This window comes from Rhinatrema bivittatum, chromosome 3 (assembly GCF_901001135.1).
Source record: "Rhinatrema bivittatum chromosome 3, aRhiBiv1.1, whole genome shotgun sequence".
Classification (NCBI taxonomy): Eukaryota; Metazoa; Chordata; class Amphibia; order Gymnophiona; family Rhinatrematidae; genus Rhinatrema; species Rhinatrema bivittatum.
The window spans coordinates 498883130-498905425 of record NC_042617.1 but is presented as its reverse complement, the minus strand read 5'-3'; the positions used below and the strand labels follow the sequence as shown (position 1 = coordinate 498905425).

General features: G+C 48.0%; 1 protein-coding gene across 3 annotated transcripts in view; it reads left to right on the top strand.

Annotated features, from left to right (window-relative positions):
- PKHD1 (PKHD1 ciliary IPT domain containing fibrocystin/polyductin) overlaps positions 1-22296 on the top strand; it is a 1284809-nt gene that overhangs the window by 955871 nt on the left and 306642 nt on the right. For all 3 annotated transcript variants that reach the window (XM_029596114.1, XM_029596113.1, XM_029596115.1), the window contains one exon: positions 3935-4095. In XM_029596114.1, the coding sequence (XP_029451974.1) occupies positions 3935-4095 (161 nt within the window). The remainder of the gene's footprint in view (positions 1-3934; positions 4096-22296) is intronic.

Here is a 22296-nt window from a genome sequence, read left to right as displayed (position 1 = left end):
TAAAGCTCTATGGGAGGCCCACCTAGTAACTGGAGGTGAGGTTTAGGTATTAGTGTAGGGGGTTAAGTGCCATTTTGACATTCAAAGTGAGATATATGAAGAGAACAGTGCTCTGTTGTGAAGATTTGATTTCCTTTGGAGTGAGGAAACTCACTCAAAGATGAGATTTGTGTTCTCTCAACCTAGCTTGATGGACTCTCTACCAGCTAGGTTGAGAGAACATTGCACAAATCTCATCTTTGAGTGAGTTTCCTCACTCCGAAGGAAATCAAATCTTCACAAGAGACCACTGTTCTGTTTGTACGTCTCATTTTGAATGTCAAAATGGCCCCTAACCCTCTACACTAATACCTAAACCTCACCACAAGTTCTAGGTGGGCCTCCCATAGAGATATAAATACCTATCTAGGGTGAGGGCATTATGGCTAGGTTCTCTCTCTCTCACTCTCTCTCTCTCTCATAGCTAGGCTGGCTCTCCAGGAGCTTCAAAACAACTAAAACCAGTATGGGCAGCAATAAAGCCTTAACACAAGCTATTGCACAACTTAATACTACTGAAAAAGGTGTAGCTAAAATCAGTGCCATACAACAGAGCTTTGCAAAAGAATAAACTAACCCCTCTTCTTGTTCTGATTTGCATCACACCATACATTATGGTGCTATCACATGCATTAAAGGGGTTTATGCATGCAAAAACACCTTATAGCTTTTTGATAAATGACCCTATTAGCCGGATATACCTGATATTCGGCTAAGTTAGCCAGATAATGGGACCTCTCCCCTGAACACCCTCAAAATGCCCCTTTTATATCCTGCTAAATTATAACTGGATAACAACATATCCAGCTATGGTTTAGCTGGATAAGAGGCTCAATATGCCGTTTAAGACATATAACATGTAAGTTACCCATCTAAATGGCTTTTAAATATCTACTCCTTTGCCTATGAAAAGTCAACAATGCAAATATTACATCAGGCCCTAAAACACCAATACACCTCAAACAGAAGAAGCCAGGTTGCCTAAAAATACCTGCTAAATAAATATGTTTACCTAAAAATATTGTACAATAGTTTTTAAGACTACATAGGCCCCTTCTTCAGATGTCAGATCAGAGATATTCCCATCTAAAGACAAGTTCTGTATTGTCTCAATAGCTCATGTACAGTATTTTGGGATAATACTTACATAGTTCCAATAAAAACTAGCACAGCCTGCCAAGAGTACAGCTTACTCCAAGAGACAAATCTGCCATATCAAAACAACCCTAGCTTGGAGGACTCAAACAGCAACAACCCTACCCAGAAAAGAGCACCACTGCAAATATTACATCAATAAAATATTTAAAAACAGCAGACATATCAAAAAACATACAAAAATTAAAACTAATAGGGACAAAAAAAATCCTCTGCTTTCCATATCTGGGAACCTTTGATTTCAAGCCACCTTGAGATGTCCTGGATTAGTTGGGGGGGGGGGGGGGGGGGGGGGGGGAGATGTATAAACTTTATCCTCTTTCTCTACTCCATACACACACTCTTAACTCACACACACATACTAAGTGGCTCTTTCTTCACACACACACACAAAGAGACTCTATCACACTCATTGGCTTTTCTCCCCCTCACACAGACAAAGGCACTCTCTCCCACTCACTGGTTCTCTCCCCTTCTTATATACACATACAGCTAATCTCACACTCTGTGGCTCTCTGTCCCTCGCATACACATAGGCAGTAGGGGTGTGCATTCGGATTGACCGCATTAGTAAAACGCAACTCATATTTTTTTTTTACTTAAAAAATTGATTCGACATAAACGATCGGATTTCCCACATATCGAACATAGATATGTTCGATATGTGGGAAATCGCGATTGTTGAGCCAAAATAAAAATATAAACCCCCTCACCCTCCTTAATTCCCCCCCCCCGACTTACCACAACTCCCTGGTGATGGAGCGAGGAGTGAGGACGCCATTTCTGCAATCCTTGGCGAGAAGCATGTGACGTCGGCGGCACGTCAAGTGACGCCGGCGCCACGTGATTCCCGGCTCGTTCGCGCCGGACGGCTCGTTCAGCCCAAAAAGAACTTTTGGCCAGCTTGAGGGGGTCAGGAGGCCCCCCCAAGCTGGCCAAAAGTTCTTTTTGGGCCGAACGAGCCGTCCGGCGCGAACTCGCCGGGAATCACGTGACGTCACGTCTGAGTGACGCGGCGCCACGTGATTCCCGGCTCGTTCGCGCCGGACGGCTCGTTCGGCCCAAAAAGAAACTTTTGGCCAGCTTGGGGGGGTCAGGAGGCCCCCCAAGCTGGCCAAAAGTTCTTTTGGGCCGAACGAGCCGTCCGGCGCGAACGAGCCGGGAATCACGTGACGCCGCGTCACTCGACGTGCCACCGACGTCACATGCTTCTCGCCAAGGATTGCAGAAATGACGTCCTCACTCCTCGCTCGATCACCAGGGAGTTGTGGTAAGTCTGGGGGGGGGATTAAGGAGGGTGAGGGGGTTTAAATTTTTTTTTTGCACATATGTACATATACCCAGCTCATTGGATTTTTTTTATGTCCATATTGGCCGCAAGTGGGACCCCCTTTCGGACATAAAAAATATGAACATAAAATTTTGCTCTGCACATCCCTAATAGGCAGTATCTCACACTCAGTGAGTCACTTTCCCTTATACACAGACACTTTCTCACACATTGGCTCTCACACAAAAAAGGCACTCTCTCCCTCACACATACATACATACTCACACTAGGTGTCTTTCTCTCCCTCCCTCAAACACAAAAAGGCACTCTTACACTCTGGCCTTTACACATACAGGCACTCTCATACTCAGTGGCTCTTTCTCCTTGACACACATACATACACACATACACAGACACACATACACATACACAGACACACAGAGGCAATCTCACATTCAGTGGCTCTTTCTCCCTGACACACACACTCACACACACACATACACACACAGACAGACACACAGAGGCACTCTCACATTCAGTGGCTCTGTCTCCCTGACTCACACACACATATACACACACACATACACAGAAACACAGATGCACTCTCACATTCAGTGGCTTGCTCGCTCTCAAACACACTTATGATCTCTTCTCTCAATCACTCACTCACTCACACAGGTTCAGGGCCTTCCTCTCTCTTCGCCATGCCACCGGGTTGCAGGTCCTCTCTTATTCAGCCCCCCTGCAATGGCCTGCTGGGACTCATCTTCATCCACTAACGGGATGGGCTCTGCTGTCGGTCGCCAGGTTGTGGGGTTTCCTGTCTTCTTCGTCTGCTGTAGGATGGGTTTCATGGAGGCAGCCTGTCAGATCACAGGTTCTTCGTGGGCGGCATGGACCATGGCAGTCACATTGATGCAGCATGAATTCCTGTTGTCATGGGGCCAATTTCACAAAAAGCTGCAAGATCGGCCCCATGGCAGCAGGAGATGAAAGTTCATTTATATGCAACTCATACTATAGCGGTTGAGTGGAGCATCGGCTCAGGCAGGGGTTTAGTTTATCCTGCCCGATTTGAAAAAAAAACCAAAACGCAAAAATAAATACATAAAGGAAATTGGTCAGTGCTGGGGATTCACTGAATCCCTTGAAGGTCTTGACCGTATACCACTGGAAAGTTAATATTTCTACTGACTATGATTAAATTTTGCATTGGCTATGCTGAAATGCCTCTTTAATTCAATGCTCTTTTTTTTCAGTGATGCCACTAATTCTATGATTCATATCACAAAAATTCAACTCCATTAGAGATGCCTGAGATTACTTGTCCCAACTCCACATTGTGCCACAATGCCGATCTATGAACAGTCACAATTGTTTTTCTAAGTTCTGTTTTTTAGTTGTGCATTTTCAGCTTTTTGAAAATGGACTGATGAGCTGTTTTCTTTCTTTTGTTGTATTCCTCATCAGTATAAATGAATATGGGTTCAAACTCTGTCCTGAAATAGAGTGCAAAAGTTCAAGAAAAGCTCTCTTCAAGGATTTAGATGGAAGTACTCTGGGCTTAAGTCCTCCAGTCTCTGTTTTTCCAAAGTCTGAAACTGAATGGGCTCAACCTTGCTTTAACACCGGTAAGCTGCATGTGTTTACAATATCTAAAATATTTAAATAGGATTGCCTAATGTAAGGAGAAATTATTTTTTTGTCAGTTATTGTTACTGCTAAAGAGAACCTACAAAAATGAACACTGATTTTGAGAAATAGCCAACAACTGTTTTGTGAAGCCTGCTGTGTAAATAATGTACTGAGGGATGAAGGAAGAAGAATCTGATATTCTAATGCTTTCATTTCTTAATAAAAAAAATTCCTTTCATTTTTTTTTTTTGTAAAGAATACCATGTAATTGTTGAAGCATGGTCTGCATTAACTAGAGCTTCTACAAAAATATAGAACATATACTTTCACAGTTTTATTTCTTTTTGATAATCATTAGAATGATTAAAGAGAAACATGGTTAGTGTTTTAAATGGTGCAGTGCTTTTGATCTTCATGGCAGAAAGTTGATATCTATATACTATTGAATAATTTGATTTAATGATACTTAATACAGCACTTAAACCTGATGGGATGTTTTGTTTGGCCATTATAAAATTCCAAAGGAATATTGTGAGGCACAAATCCAAAGACTAATGCTGCAAATTCCAAGCAAAGCATGAACTGGAGTATTTTAACATAGTGGGGCGGATTTTCAGAGCCCTGCTCGCGTAAATCCGCCCAAAACCGGGCGGATTTACGCGAGCAGGGCCCCTGCGCGCCGGGAAGCCTATTTTACATAGGCCTACCGGCGCGCGCAGAGCCCCGGGACTCGCGTAAGTCCCAGGGTTTTCGGAGGGGGCGTGTCGGGGGGGCGTGTCGGGGGGCGGGCCCGAACCGCGCGGCGTTTTCGGGGCGTGTCGGGAGCGTTCCGGGGGCGGGCCCGGGGGCATGGCTACGGCCCGGGGCGGCCCGGGGGCGTGGCCGCGCCCTCCGGACCCGCCCCCAGGTCACGTCCCGGCGCGCAGGAGGCCCGCTGACGCGCGGGGATTTACGCCTCCCTCTGGGAGGCGTAAATCCCCCGACAAAGGTAAGGGGGGGGTTTAGACAGGGCCGGGCGGGTGGGTTAGGTAGGGGAAGGGAGGGGAAGGTGAGGGGAGGGCAAAGGAAAGTTCCCTCCGAGGCCGCTCCGATTTCGGAGCGGCCTTGGAGGGAACGGGGGTAGGCTGCGCGGCTCGGCGCGCGCCGGCTATACGTAATTGATAGCCTTGCGCGCGCTGATCCAGGATTTTAGCGGATACGCGCGGCTCCGCGCGTATCTACTAAAATCCAGCGTACTTTTGTTTGCGCCTGGAGCGCAAACAAAAGTAGGCTATTCGCGCTCGTTTTAAAATCCGCCCCAATGAGTTTGGCATTGCTCTGCAGTCCAGTACCTTATGAATATAATCAATTGAATCAAGAACTCCCTAGTAGGACCTAAGTACATGAGTTTAATAATAATACATCCTTTTTCATTATGAAAGAGATTGAGTACATGATATAAATATTTTCAAGTCGATTATCAAATTTTCCTCAAACATACAGCCCCTGAAGCAGCCCAATATACTTGGGCAAAACTCGGACAGAGTCGGGCAAGTTTTAACAGTATTATTAAAGAATCCCATTTCTAAGGACTTCTGATTTATCTCCTCTGTTGTTTGCCCTACGGCTATGGTAGATCATTTTCCATGTTGTTTCCTGGGTCTATCTTTTATTCAGGCCAATATGAAAATAAAAGTTTGAATCCCCAAAATGCTACTGCCTCCTCCCCTGCTATTTCCTTCCCTGCCAGGCCAGGAAGGAGAAGGATAGAGGGTGACTCTGGTTCACAATCAAGTTGTAGAATCTGTTGCTGGAGGACATGGTCAAGGTGATTAGCAGAGTAGAGCTTAAAAGAGATCTGGACAAGTTTCGGGAGGAAAAGTCCATAAAACATTATTAGCCAGGCAGAATAGGGAAAGCCATTGCTATCCCAAGGAGTGAGTAACGAGAAATAGATCTGCACTGTGGAATCTGCTGGGTACTTGCGATTCAGCATATCCACTGTTGGAAACAAAATGCTGGGCTTGATGGACCTTGGTTTGATCCAACATGGCATTTCTTAAGTTCTTATGTTTGTATGACAAATAAGAAAAAGTATTATTGGGTTTTTTTTCAAGTTATGTGACAGTTGACCAGGTCCTCTCTGGGTCTCTTTGGATTAAAATTTCCTTGGTAATGCCTTAATTCAGGCAAAACTTCTGCTATGGTCATGTGTGCTGGGTTCCATCTGGTGATGTCACCCATGTGTGGAACATGTCCCAATTGTTGGTCCTTATGTGGAGAGTTGCCATAGACTGGGATGGACCAATACTGCAACTTCCATGGTTAAGCCAGTGAGTCTTGGGGTACTTAGAGCTATGGCATTTCCAGGAGGCAGCCTTGTGTCAAGTTTTAATATAACTGATAAGTGCAAGTCACCTCAGGAAGGAAGATACTGCACTGTTTATGGGAGAAGACTTCAAGCTTGTCTGATGTACGAAAGGCATCTTCAACAAGAAGGACCCAGGAAAGTTTCTGGACATTATAGAAACATACCATAAGTATAACAGGGCAGTTGGGAGTGAAATAGAGTAACAGGAAATAGATAGGGATGTGTATTCATTTTAACCAAATTTGCAAAACAAAACAAATAAAGACCAATTTGTTTCATTTGGGAGGCTCTAAAATGAATAGAGGGGCACCATGAATTAAATCTTTTTCATTTAATTTGGTTAAAACTTCTGGTCAGACCTAGACCTCACCTACGGTGTAGGCTGAGCCCCAAAGCATGGGATGCGGCCTAGGCCTGACCGCCTAGGGTCTCAGTCTAAAACTGGACTGATGCTGGGACCTCAGCAAAGACCCAGGAAAAGACTCCCCAAAAAATTTTTCTGGGGTCTGGAAATTTCCTGTCCCCCATTTACCTTATCCATCGGGAATCTGATGTGGCAGGCCCAAAGCTGGGGCACAGTCTGGAGGCTGGGGTCCAGCCTGAATGCTTGGTCCCAATGTCTGGGCCTCAGCCTAGGCCATAACCCAGGTCCAGAACTAATGCTGGGGCACAGTTTCGAGGCTGGGTTCTGACACCAGGACCTCAGCCTAGACTGGAGCTTTAGCTTCAGCCCAATGTTGGGGCTGGGTGCCAATGCCTGGGCCTGGGCCTAGGTCTGAGCCCAGGCCCAGGCCCAGGACTGATGCCGGAGCCCAGTCTGGAGCTTGGGTCACAACACCTGGGCTTTTGCCCAGCTGATGCCAGAGCCTGGCCAGGAGGCTGTTCCCCAATGCCAGGGTCAGGCTCAGGCCCTGAGACCTGAGAGCTAGCTGCATAGGTCTTCTTGACTTTTTTTCTTCTGCAAATGATGGTGTCCGCTGGGGACATGATGGAGTAAATTAAGTCCGGTGCATCATCCTCAGAGGAGGACACCATTTTGTCGTATGACACAGTATGGCATTGCTGTACAGCAAAATGGTGCCTTTCACTGAGGAGGATGCACCAGAGTTAACTTACTCTGGTGTGTCCCCAGTGACGCCATCATTTGCAGAAGACAAGAAGAAGTCTAGAGTTTGGGACCCAATGCTGGACTGGGCCTGGGCTCTAACTTAGGCCAAAGACCCGGCTTCTGGGCCAGGCCTTGGTGTCAAGCCTGGGCCTGGGTTGAGACCCGGGTGTCAGGACCCAGCCTCCAGACTGGGCCCAAGCTCTGGCATAGGCTGAGGCCCAGGTGTTGGTACCTGATTTCTAGTTGGGCACCGATGTCAGGCCTCCAGGTGTCAGGACCCAGTCTCAGGAATGTGCTCTGGTATTGGGCCTGTGCCTGAGTTTGGGCCTAGGCCGAGACCCAGATGTTGCTACCTGGCTGAAACTATCGACCTAGCATCTTGCTTAGGACCCTGTGCCAGGCCAAGGTGTCAAGACCAGGCCCCCAAGCCTCAGGCTTGCATATCACCTTGGCCGAGGTCATGGTGACCTGCCTCAGCCTAGGCCTCACTAGCAGATCCCCACCAGATTGAGTAAGTGGGGACCAAGCAAGATTCTGGCACCAGCATTTTTCCAGGTGTTAAGGATGAGTGTTGGGGCCAGGATACTTTGGGATGTTCTGTTTCCTTTTTTTTTTTTTTAATACTTTGTTTTTTTTACTGCTGCACACCCTTAGAAATAGATCTGCTTTATGGGATTTTCCATTTACATATTGACCTGGCTTGGCCACTGTCCGACACAGGATGTTGTGCTCAATGTACCTTGACATGACTCAGCATAGCATGCCTTATGTTCTTATTATGTTAACAGCAGTAAAAATAAGATGCAAGCAGATCTGCAGTAGGACACATCAGATGGTTCAAAAGTAGCTGTGGAAGACAAACTTATGGTGGGGGAGGCATGGGTGGACATTCAGACACATATGCAGACACATAGACATAGAGGTGTTATAAGGCCAATTTTTTCTCTAGGAAACATGCCCCTAGATTCATCAAAATTCTCTGATAGTCAACTATTTATATCACTATAGGAGGGCCAGCTAGTAACTCGAGGTGAGGTTTTTGTAGTCGTCTACAGTTTTGGGGCCAGTTTTACAAGCAGAGTGAGACTGTAGACCTCAGTGAAGATTTGACGTCATTTGGAGTGAGGAAAGTCAGACTAAGATGAGATTACTTCAATGTTCTCTCGCCCTAGCTTGTTAGTACCCTGATAGAGAGTCCATCTAGCTAGGACGAGAGAACACTGTAGAAATTTCATCTTTGTGTGACTTTCCTCACTCCAAATGACGTCAGATCTTCACTGAGGTCTACTGTGCTGTTCGTACATCTCATGCTGCTTGTAAAACTGGCACCTAAACCCAACACCACCTCCAAAACATCACCTCGAGTTACTAGCTGGCCCTCCTATAGCAGTATAAATAGCACTCTATGTGCACCTAACCAGAGGCAAACTCTCGCTCTTTCTCTCTCTCCCTCCCTCCCCCACCCCCAAAATGGACCCCTAGATTCATCATTCTGCTATAAATACAGCAGAATGATGAGGTATGAAAAAAAAAGGGGCAGGGGGTGATAGTGGGCATCGCAGTAGTGCTGTACACTATAGTGCCATGGGAAAAGTGGTAGTAACTTATTTCCTGCGGTGCTGCTGGCAGTAATGTGAAAAACTTTATCACCTGCAGCACTGCTGGGAGATAACCCCACCCACACTTCTCCCCTTCCCCTAATTAGAATGATACCAGCACATTGCAGAATAAAGAATGACCCTGTAAGCTTGATATATTTCTCTCATGCTTCATCTTCCTCAAACACTTGTAAAGAAGAATCTGCTCTTAGCATGAACTGCTATTGTTTCCTGATCTTTCTTTTTGCTTCAAACCTGCTGCAATTTTTCCCACCATAATAAATATAAACTCATAGTTGAGAACCTTTACTGCTAAAAAAAAAAAACTAGAGAAAGCCAATTTAATTCCTTATTTGTCCTGAACATGAAAAGATCAACTATAATACTTAGAAAGGCTTCTATTAAGTGACTGTCAACTGTTTGTAGCACAGAAAAAGAAAGCCCATTTGGAGTACCGGTAATTACATCCTGCTCAGTAGTGAATGCATACAATTTAGATCAAAAAATCTCATAGACGTCATATTCAGAAGTGTTGCTATTGTACTACTGATATATTATTTAATGTAGTCAGACTTGTATCTGCCCATGATGGAATAACTATACTACCTGTTGCTTTCTATTGATTCAAATCACCAGGGAGATGCAGAAACATAAAGTCAGACCCAAACTTCAAGATTTGTGCGAACAATTCTTTAATTCATTATACCGGCAACTCCATTGCTTAGAAGACGCAAAAGTTTATCAACACGGCGTCCCCCGACACGGACCCGTGTTTCGCCAAATGCGGCTGCGTTGGGGGGGGAGGGAACAGTAATTTTTTAGCGGTATTCAAAGCTTTAAAACTTAGCATCTTCACGGCATTTCGTGCTCTCCTTGGGAGGGGGAGGAATGGGGTAGGGGACTATGGTGGGCCAACATAGGGGATGAATTTTTGGGTATTAGGTAGGAATGGGGTTTAGAGTTAGGATCAGGACTACCTCAAGAGGGGAGGGAATGATGTGTTGGGGGAAGAGAAGGGATTGTATGGGGTTTTCCTCTTCAGAGAAGAGGGTAGGGACAAAATATCTCTCTGGGCTAGCTGCCTCTTTATGGGCTCTAGGGGAGCCACTGAGAACATCAGTTGGTACATTAGCTTGGTGATACTATCATGGGAAATGTTAACTATACTTTCTAAAGCTTATTGTGGATTATAAAGTTTCTCATGATCGAAAGGTTTATGTTGAACCTTTCTAATATTAATGAGCTGCTATGCTTGCATTTGCATGCAATATTGCTTATTAATTATTTCTACACTGTCAAACAAACTTTTCTGTGCCATCAATAAAGCATGTTAATGAGGTTTTATGCCCAAGTAAAATTTGGTGTTTAATGTTTTTTGGCTATGTTAATGCTAGTTATTAAATAAAACTTTTAAGAGTAGTAACATGGACTCTTTCAAATGTGAAATATGTCTTCCTGAAAGCACCATAAGATGTTCTAAAAGTTAGGGATGTGCAGCCAAAAAGTTTTCGTTGCATTCGTGATACGTATTCGTGGATGGTCGATTCCGTTTCATGCGGAAGTATGGAGAATTCCATACTTTGTCGATCTGTCAATACATTTCCCGGTTCCCATTAAAGTCAACGGGGAAAGGATTTCCTAAATAAAAATTTAAACCCCCCCACCCTCCTGACCCCCTCAAGACTTACCAAAACTCCCTGGTGGTCCAGCGGGGAGTCCCTGCATTCATTTGCCGGTTCATTATGGCGCCGATAGCCTGTGTCACAGGGGCTACTGGTGCCATTGGTCAGCCCCTGTCACATGGTCACCGGTGCCATCTTGTGCTCCTACCATGTGACAGGGGCTGACCAATGGCACCGGTAGTCCCTGTGACATAGTATGGGCAAAGGCTATCGGCACCATTTTGAGTCCTGGCATCGGAAGGCCGGCGTGCAGAAGGTCGCTCCGGGACCCCCGTTGGACCCACAGGGACTTTTGGCCAGCTTGCGGGGGCCTCCTGACCCCCACAAGACTTGCCAAAAGTCCAGCGGGGGTCCGGGAGCGACCTTCTGCATGCCGGCCGTTCGATGCCAATACTCAAAATGCCGCCGATCGCCTTTGCCCTCACTATGTCACACATAGTGAGGGCAAAGGCGATTGGCACCATTTTGAGGGTCCAGGAATCATTTTAAGGGTCCGGGAATCAAAATGGCGCCGATCGCCTTTGCCCTCACTATGTCACAGGGGCTACCGGTGCCATTGGTCAGCTCCTGTCACATTGTAGGAGCACAAGATGGCGCCGGTGACCATGTGACAGGTGTTGGATTCGTGGACCCTTGGGCCGGTCGGAGCCAGAGGATGGATTGCTGAAGATGGTAGCAGGAGTGGCCCCGGCCGGGAGGCGGCAAGGACAGGCTGGTGGCTGGCCGAAGGTGGAACCCTGGGAGCCCTATGCGACCAAGGGCTTTGGCGAGGAGGCAGGAGATGGTGGCGCTGGCACTGTGGTAAGAAGATCTTCGCCCTGGAAGCCGATCCTCCCCCGAGAGGAGCTCGTAGGAGTTCGGCCGCTGGGACTTAGGAGATTCACCCTGGAAGCCGGAGTCCCCCCAGGAGGAGCCCGTAGGAACCCGGCCGCTGGGACTTAGGAGGGCCCGCGGGGGCCTGGTCAGAAGAAGTCCAAGGTTGAGTGCCGAAGATTCGTCGCTCGCCAGTCCAGAGTCGGGAACCAATGGATCACCGCAAGCCAGTCCAAGGTCAGAAGCCGGAGAATCAACGAAAGCCGGTCCGGGGTCAGAAGCCAGAGAATTAACGTAAGCCGGTCCGGGGTCAGAAGCCAGAGAATTACCGTAAGCCAGTCCGGGGTCAGAAGCCGAGAATCAACGCAAGCCAATCCGGGGTCAGGAGACGAAGAAGCAGGAATGCAGCAACTGGATACAGGAAAACCTGGGAACCTCGTTGCAAGGCAGGGAATGGCTGCAGCTGCAGGGCTTAAGTAGTCCTGCAGCGTCTGACGTCATCCAGGGTGATCAGGGCCTTTTCCCGCGCTGGGCCCTTTAAGGCAGGGCAGGAACGCGCGCGCGCGCCTAGGGGGGCGGAGCCAGCCGCGGGGAACGCCGGCAGAGAGAAGGAGGCCGGAGCGCGGAGCCCGAGGGCCCTGCAGGCCCGGGAGACGTTGCCATGCGCTGGGGACGCTGCGGCCAGGGTCCCTGCAGCCCCGGGGAACGGGAGGCGGACCTGGGACCATGGCGAGGTGAGTGCCGATTCCGGGGCCGCCCCGGAATCGCAACAACAGGGGCTGACCAATGGCACCGGTAGCCCCTGTGACACAGGCTATCGGCGCCATAATGAACCGGCAAACGAGTGCAGGGATGGCTTCTGGACTCCCGGCTGGACCACCAGGGAGTTTTGGTAAGTCTTCGGGGAGTCAGGAGGGTGGGGAGTTTAAATTTTTATTTAGGAGGCCGAATAAAACAGAAATCTGTTTAATACGTGGGGAGTCGCGATGCGTTTCGCCTCCACACGTATTTAACAGATAGCAAAAAATAAGTTGCGGATTACAAATACGTGGAAAACGGATGCACATAAAAGTAGTACTTGGTAGAAATTCAGTATAGCCATGTCTATTATATTATGTTCCATAATGTATTTATTTTTTCAGACATACAAAATACTGAATTCTAGCTTATGACCAAATCTTATTAAAGTTGTGCTTTGTATCTGTGCCAAAGTTAAAGAGGGGCTTAATTTATTGGGACCCTCAGAGCAGCTGATTGGAGGGAGCTACAAGTAATCCCACACCAAGCAGCTGAGGATGCCCACTGAACTGCCATCTTCCTATTCTTTAGGGGCAGTTTGTAAACATTTAGAATAAACTTTGGCACATGATTCAGCTGCAATGCTCATTGCACTTTCTCAGCTAGTCTGACTGTAGCATTTTGTGCCTTATTGCTACAACTGAAGCAAGTTCTCTCTTGCTTCCTGGGACCATTGTAGTAGCACATTGGAGGGAGCCACTGTCAATCCTGCCCCTAGTATCTAAGGATGCCCATTGAATTGCTGCCTTCCTATTGTGGGTTTCAAGTGGTCTGTGTTAGACATCTGAAACTGATATGCTGGGCTTCATAGTCCCTGAACTGCTATCTCATCTGGTATGCTCTGCTGTCATGTGTTGTCTCCACCAACTGATATGTTCTTGCGGGTGCCTGCCAGCCCTGCCTACCACAGTTGACGTCACTCTCTGATGCTTTCGACCTTAAAGAAGGGCTGACCTGAACACAGTTGGCTATTGCTCCTATCTAGCTTGCTGGGCTTCATAGTCCTTGAACCGCTGCCTCATTTGAGATGCTCCGCTTTCTTGTATTGTCCCCACTGTCTGTGTTGTTCTTATTGTTCCAGCCCCACCCACCACAACTGGCATTATTCTCTGGTGCCTATATGGCCCTTCAAGAAGGCCTGCCCCTAGTGGGTCCATCATTGGGCAGGCTGCTGGTGAAGGGCCTGAGCAAAGGGCCATGCCCCATTGTATATCCCATGATCAAAGGGACACTAAGGTGGGAATCCCTAAATTATTTGTATGGCTATTGTTTTCAAGAGGGTTTTTTTTTTTTGTTTCAGTGATTTTTCCCTGTGAGGTTGGGGTGTGGTAGAAGGCCATAATATCATTACATTATTATCAGATAATTCCCAACATTTTGGGTATGGGGAGGTATAGCTTTTTTCCTAAAAAGGTTTAGAGCAGCCAAGAGTTAACTTAGATGTTTTATCCTATTTCCCACGCCACACAAAAGATGCACAAAAATGTGTTTTCGGCTACCAGTAAATTCCTCAGTCATTAAAGTCAGGTATATGAATTCACATTCTGTGTGTCATAAAGATGATATAGTTTTTACTTTATTAACTGATTCACATTATAATTTATTGTGTATAACGGAATTGTGGCATTCTGAAGCAGACATTCTCCTTTTACATCAATTATATCCTCCAGGATATACTTTTTTTCATCATGTGAGAGATGGAAAATGGGGAGGAGGGGAAGGGACTATTGCTAATTTGTAAATCTAGACTTCAGATGTCACATCTCCTGCATAATATTGGTCAGGAATTTGAAAACCTGGATGTGAAGCTGCATGGTTGTGCTTTCTGTTTAGTATATCGCCCAGCTGGACATGATAGTACTAACATTAATACACACACACACACACACACACACACACACACAGCCCATTATAGCCATGGTGTCTTTTCTCTTTTCCTCTTTCTTCAGGCATGCTACTAGCCTCAGCCCAAATAGGGAAGCATGGTCATGTATGAGAAGGGTAAAGCAGAAGGGGTTGAGGATAACATCAATAGCGGGGCAAAGGCACTGAGAGCAATGCCATTTATCTCACTTGCCCAGCATCCAGTGTGTGTGTACACAGTGATGAGGCTTGCTGTTGTTTGGGACCAGGCCACCTTCAACAGGCTGCCTCCCACCCCTGCACTGCCCATCCTTAGCAAAGAGGTATGTACAGATCTCCAACCCTGGGCATGCAGAGGTGGGAGGCAGCCAGTTGAAGGTGGCCTAGTTCCAAGCAACAGCAGACTTCATCACTGTATACTCCTGGCCAGTGGGCTATCTCAACACTGTACACCTTTCTAATTCTTCCCCAGTTGTCAGACAGCAGCTGACCCGGGGTTCCAGCAGACATCAAGTCACAGCCTCTTGAAGGCAGCCTGGTCCCAAGCAAAGCAGGCCTCATTACTGTACATTCCTGGCCAGTGGGCTATCTCAACATACCTTTCTAACTCCTCCTCAGTTGTCAGACAGTAGCTGGCATGGGGTTTCAGCAGACATGAAGTCTACATAGGTACATAAACCAAAGGTTGGTTAGTGGACAAGTGATGCGGCAAAACAGCAAAACATGTCCCCTATAATCAACTTGAGAAATGTGCCACCACTTCAATGTATATGCACTAAACGTATTGAGCAACACATGGCAGATTATTTGTTGGCCTAACCTGCCAGTATACACATATGGCAGAGTAAGTGTCAAATGATACAGCCTTGTATGGCAGCTTCGATATTCAGTTACCAGGATATGTTCTACACCTAAAAGAGTAAATAGGCCACTGTCTCCAAAAAGGGAAACTCTAATAGGGATGCGCACAGTACTCATGCTACTCACCCCTCCACCAAACCATTTATCTATAGAACAAAATGTTGAATGGCATTAGGTTGGCATTAGCACTCCCCCTTCCTGCCATCCCAGCAACCCACCTTAAGTTGACAGCATCTAAACCCCCTCCCCCAAAACACCTAAGCTTCCCTGCCAGCTGAAGCTCTTTGAACTATGCACACTCCCAAATCCCAGAACAATTAAGCCCACTCAAGGTACTAGGTTGAATAGCCTCAGGGGCTAGGGGTGGAGAAGAGGGGAGGTGTAAACTACATGCAGATATCTACTAATCCTGAAACGTGGCACAACATATTTGAGGTCTGACACAACCAATTTTCAAAACCGTCCCATCTATGGAAGTCATAACAAGTGTCAGGCCAAGGTGGAATGTTAGTTTACTAAATGTGAGGACATTTTTTCCCCATCCTATACAATAACATTTCTGAGGCAGCCATTGTAAAGAGTGGAAGCACAGGATCGCTTGGGTCCAAAGCCAGTGTGCACTAAGTGGATGCACACACACAGAATGCTCTGGGGTATGCATAGGTATGATAAGGGAGGAAAGAATGAGGTGGACAGCACCCCAAGACACAGATATAGACAGAGGCTAACACAGGATGTCACTCGCCCAGACGCACATAGATGCACATATCTCTTTGCCCATGGTTTGGTACAGACTACCTCCAGCAAGATCTTCACCTACACATGCCCAATGTGGATGTCCCTGGCCTATTCCTCATCAACCATCAGTGATGGATCTGTCTAGCTTGTCCTGACCTGCTAATGAGGTAGTCAGAGTCATGACTCCTCATAGAATATTATCTACACCTGGCAGCATGACAGATAATTGTCAGATGCATAAATGATAATGAAATTGGCTGAGTTACAGACATGAGTCCCTCCAGCCTTCAGGTGGCCCTAAATGCTAGTCTTTATACTTAATAACACTGTAATTGCTAGAGATGTGAATCGTGTCCTCGATCGTCTTAACGATCGATTTCGGCTGGGAGGGGGAGGGAATCGTATCGTCGCCGTTTGGGTGTTTTAGAGTATCGTGAAAATCGTTAAAATCGTGAAACCAGCACACTAAAACCCCCTAAAACCCACCCCGACCCTTTAAATTAAATCCCCCACCCTCCCGAACCCCCCCCCCAAATGCCTTAAATTACCTGGGGGTCCAGCGGCGGTCCGTAGCTAAATCGGGGGAAGGGGGAGGGCAGGAAAACCGGCACACTAAAACACCCTAAAACCCACTCCCGACCCTTTAAATTAAATCCCCCACACTCCCGAACCCCCCAAATGCCTTAAATTACCTGGGGTCCAGCAGCGGTCCGGAACGGTCTCCTGCAATTGAATCGTGTTGTCTTCAGCCGGCGCCATTCTGCGCCACCATTTTGCAAAATGGCGGCGCAAAATGGCGGCGGCCATAGACCAACACGATTCGACTGCAGGAGGTCGTTCCGGACCCCTGCTGGACTTTTGGCAAGTCTTGTGGGGGTCAGGAGGCCCCCCCCCAAGCTGGCCAAAAGTCCTTGGGGTCCAGCGGGGGTCCGGGAGCGATTTCCTGCCGCGAATCGTTTCCGTACGGAAAATGGCGCGGCAGGAGATCGACTGCAGGAGGTCGTTCAGCGGGGGGTTCCGGACCCCGGCTGAACGACCTCCTGCAGTCGATCTCCTGCCGGCGCCATTTTCCGTACGGAAAACGATTTGCGGCAGGAGATCGCTCCCGGACCCCCGCTGGACCCCCAAGGACTTTTGGCCAGCTGGGGGGGGCCTCCTGACCCCCACAAGACTTGCCAAAAGTCCAGCAGGGGTCCGGAACGACCTCCTGCAGTCGAATCGTGTTGGTCTATGGCCGCCGCCATTTTGCGCCGCCATTTTGCAAAATGGCGGCGCAAAATGGCGCCGGCTGAAGACAACACGATTCAATTGCAGGAGACCGTTCCGGACCGCCGCTGGACCCCCAGGTAATTTAAGGCATTTGGGGGGGTTCGGGAGGGTGGGGGATTTAATTTAAAGGGTCGGGGTGGGTTTTAGGGTGTTTTAGTGTGCCGGTTTTTCCTGCCCTCCCCCTTCCCCCGATTTACGATTTTTTGACGATAAATCAGGAATTGGTATTGTATCGTGGCCCTAACGATTTTTGACGATTTAAAATATATCGGACGATATTTTAAATCGTCAAAAAACGATTCACATCCCTAGTAATTGCAGAAGCCTTTATGCCAAATGCCTCATACCTCTAGGAGTAGTTGCCCTATACATTTCGCACAGCAGCAGGCTTTAGATAGAAGCTGGAGGCTGGCTCCTAAGATCATCGGGTGACAACACCTTCTTGACCCTTAATGCTATACACAGAACTGAAGATTAATAGTTTATAAGCACATGTGCCTTGGTCACACTCTCCACAAACTCTAAAAGTCACAACCACCACAGAAGACAAATCCTATAGGAATTCAACTCTTCATTGTTGGCCACAAGTCATGGCAGCCATGTGAACAAGCAAGGACTTTAAACCAGAAAGCACCTGAAGGATGATGACTCATCTTACAAAATGACCATTCAGCAAGCTGCTCTTCCCTGGAGTCCTCAGCCTAGTGCTTTAAGGGTAAGGGTGGCCACAAATAGGATAAGTAGTGTTACTGCAATCGTAACAAACTATTCTGTATATATTCTATATACATACATACAGTAGGACAACATGACAAGCCATGAGCTGGACAGCCCAAGGGCCTTGCAGCACCATGTCATCTCCATATTTGACAAAGGCTTCCTGTGACGTGTCAGGCTAGGCAAATAGCTTCTAACACACCTTTGCCTTGGGTTCAATGAGGTGCATCTTTTTGTAGGTGATATATGTGTGCTCTTAGAGTCATTACAAATTATACTCTGACCTACACATTTCTGAGGTGAATTTCAACTACAAGTGAAGGCATGCACCATCCTATTCCCAATCCAGTCTTCATACAGTATACCAGCATCCTTGTTTAGGCTCCCCAAGCAGCGTACACAAGCAATATGACATCCCTATGGCCAAGGCCCTCTCTCACCATCTGTACTTAAGAGTTGACAATTTGCCTAGGGAGGTGTAGCAGGCTCCAGCTGTGTAGGGGTGCATGCAACCAAAATGAAATATGCTAGCTTGCAATGGCCGGTGACCATTTTGGGAATGCTACATTCTTTGACAGGCGCTTTCCTAGAGGCTCTAAGTGAAGGTGTGCTAGGTGAGCATTCTGAGGTCAGCACTGCCTCTGAAAGAACTAAGGCAGTGCTGTCATCTGTGTCTTTGCAGGCTCAAGCAACACAATGCATATGTTGTACCGATTAGAGATGTGAATCGTTTTCCATATCGTCTTAACGATAGAAATCGTGTGGCAGGGCAAGAAAATCGTGTTAGGCACGATTTTTTAGTTAAAAAATCGTTAAAAATCGTTTTTTCCGATTAGTGCGCACTAACTGGGAGTTAGTGCGCACTAACTGAAAATGATACAATTTGACACTTTCAGGTCAGTTAAGGTCAGTTTAGGAATGAATATGTATTCCTATTGGCTGCCCTCTTATTTATTCATGTTACCAGCTTCCCATTGACAGTATATGGGGGACGGGAAATGGAAAACAGTTGGTAGCTTGACAAAACAAGTAATGTGATCAGTCAATGTGACTAGAACTTGTGCCCTAACCCTGATACCAGGGGTATTGTGATCTTCCTGCACACAGTGCCCTATCCCTATTAATACCAGGAGAGTTGTGATCTTCCTGCACACAGTGCCCTAACCCTGGCACCAGGGGTGTTGTGATCTTCCTGCACACAGTGCCCTATCCCTATTAATACCAGGAGTGTTGTGATCTTCCTGCACACAGTGCCCTAACCCTGGCACCAGGGGTGTTGTGATCTTCCTGCACACAGTGCCCCTATCCCTATTAATACCAGGAGTGTTGTGATCTTCCTGCCACACAGTGCCCTAACCCTGACACCAGGGGTGTTGTGATCTTCCTGCACACAGTGCCCTATCCCTGGCATACCAGGGGTGTTGTGATCTTCATGTACACAGTGCCCTATCCCTATTAATACCAGGAGTGTGTGATCTTCCTGCACACAGTGCCCTATCCCTAATACCAGGGGTGTTGTGATCTTCCTGCACAACAGTGCCCTATTCCTGATACCGGGGGTGTTGGGATCTTCTTGCACACATCCGGTATCAGGGATAGGGCACTGCATGCAGGAAGATCACAACACTCCTGGTATCAGGAATAGGGCACTGTGTGCAGGAAGATCACAACACTCCTGGTATTAATAGGGATAGGGCACTGCATGCAGGAAGATCACAACACCCCTGGTATCAGGGATAGGGCACTGTGTGCAGGAAGATCACAATACCCCGGAGGAGTGAGGGTCAGGCAGCTCCCCCCTGTCTGTGAAGCCCGCCTCTCACGAGTAATGCAGGGTGGGAGCTGTCTCAGACTTCACCATCCTCCCCCCCCCTCACCCACACACCATTCACTAGCTGGGACATGGGGGAAGTCAGGAGTGAGGGTCAGGCAGCTCCCCCCTGTCTGTGAAGCCAGCCTCTCACTAGTAATGGAGGGAGGGAGCTGTCTCAGACTTCACCATTCTCCCCCCCCCCCTCACCCACACCACCATTCACTAGCTGGGACATGGGGAAAGTCAGGAGTGAGGGTCAGGCAGCCCCCCCTGTCTGTGAAGCCAGCCTCTCACTAGTAATGCAGGGAGGGAGCTGTCTCAGACTTCACCATCCTCCCCCCCCCCCCTCACCCACACACCATTCACTAGCTGGGACATGGGGGAAGTCAGGAGTGAGGGTCAGGCAGCTCCCCCCTGTCTGTGAAGCCAGCCTCTCACTAGTAATGCAGGGAGGAGCTGTCTCAGACTCACCATCCTCCCCCCCCCCTCACCCACACACCATTCACTAGCTGGGACATGGGGGAAGTCAGGAGTGAGGGTCAGGCAGCTCCCCCTGTCTGTGAAGCCAGCCTCTCACTAGTAATGCAGGGAGGGAGCTGTCTCAGACTATCACCATCCTCCCCCCCCCCTCACCCACACACCATTCAACTAGCTGGGACATGGGGGAAGTCAGGAGTGAGGGTCAGGCAGCTCCCCCCTGTCTGTGAAGCCAGCCTCTCACTAGTAATGCAGGGAGGGAGCTGTCTCAGACTTCACCATCCTCCCCCCCCCCCCTCAACCCACACACCATTCACTAGCTGGGGACATGGGGGAAGTCAGGAGTGAGGGTCAGGCAGCTCCCCCCTGTCTGTGAAGCCAGCCTCTCACTAGTAATGCAGGGAGGGAGCTGTCTCAGACTTCACCATCCTCCCCCCCCTCACCCACACACCATCACTAGCTGGGACATGCGGGAAGTCAGGAGTGAGGGTCAGGCAGCTCCCCCCTGTCTGTGAAGCCAGCCTCTCACTAGTAATGCAGGGAGGGAGCTGTCTCAGACTTCACCATCCTCCCCCCCCCCCCCCCCCCCCCCCCCTCACCCACACACCATTCACTAGCTGGGACATGGGGGAATCAGTAAGTGAGGAGTGAGGGTCAGGCAGCTTCCCCTGTCTTGTGAAGCCAGCTCTCACTAGTAATGCAGGGAGGGAGCTGTCTCAGACTTCACCATCCTCCCCCCCCCTCACCCACACACCATTCACTAGTTGGGACATGGGGGACGTCAGGAGTGAGGGTCAGGCAGGCTCCCCCCTGTCTGTGAAGCCAGCCTCCTCACTAGGTAATGCAGGGAGGGAGCTGTCTCAGACTTCACCATCCTCCCCCCCCCTCACCCACCACCATTCACTAGCGTGGGACATGAGGGAAGTCAGGAGTGAGGGTCAGGCAGCTCCCCCCTGTCTGTGACGCACAGCCTCTCAGTAGTAATGCAGGGAGGGAGCTGTCTCAGACCTTCACCATCCTCCCCCCCCCCCCTCACCCACACACCATTCACTAGCTGGGACATGGGGGAAGTCAGGAGTGAGGGTCAGGCAGCTCCCCCTGTCTGTGAAGCCAGCCTCTCACTAGTAATGCAGGGAGGGAGCTGTCTCAGACTGGTATCAGGGATAGGGCACTGAGTGCAGGAAGATCACAACACCCCTTGTATCAGGAATAGGGCACAGGTTCTAGTCATATTGACTGATCACATTACTTTTTTTGTCAACTACCAACAGTTTTCATTTCCCATCCCCCCAACCATCACCTCAGTTGGAACCTTGGTAACATCAATAGATAAGAGGGCAGCCAGCCAATAGGAATACATATTCATTCCTAACTGACCTTTACTGACCTGGATAGTGTCAATAATTTGTATCATTTTCTGTTAGTGTTCCTGAGTTTCCATTTCCATTTCCCATCCCCCCAACCATCACCTCAGTGGGAACCTGGTTAACATCAATAGATAAGAGGGCAGCCAGCCAATAGGAACACATATTCATTCCTAATGACCTTTACTGACCTGGAAAGTGTCAATTTGTATCATTTTCAGTTAGTGCGCACTAACTCGAGTTAGTGCGCTAACTCGGAGTTAGTGCGCACTAACTCCCGTTAGTGCGCACTAACACGATTTAACGATTTTTAACGATAAATCGTTAGAATTTCTATTATATCGTGTTCTATAACGATTTAAGACGATATGAAAATTATCGGACGATAATTTTAATCGTTAAAAAACGATTCACATCCCTAGTACCGATGCATATCTTCAGATGCAAAAGATGTCACTAAGGAATGTGGGTGAAAAATATCAATTAATTGACACTTTTACCTGTCAACTTGTTGCATTAGCTGTGCCATTAAGTAGCTGTGCTACTTGTGATTTATATGATTTCTATACAAGTTGGCCTCCATGTTCAAGTCCCTGCTGTAGGTCCATCTGACCTATGCCACTATCTCGCCCACATATGAGAGCTAGGACAGGATCCAAGTCATAGGGCCGCCAAGTAAGAAGGTGCAAGCTAGGCCAAGCTATGTGCACTGTGTTGGCATTCTAACATGAGCACTATTTTGAGAC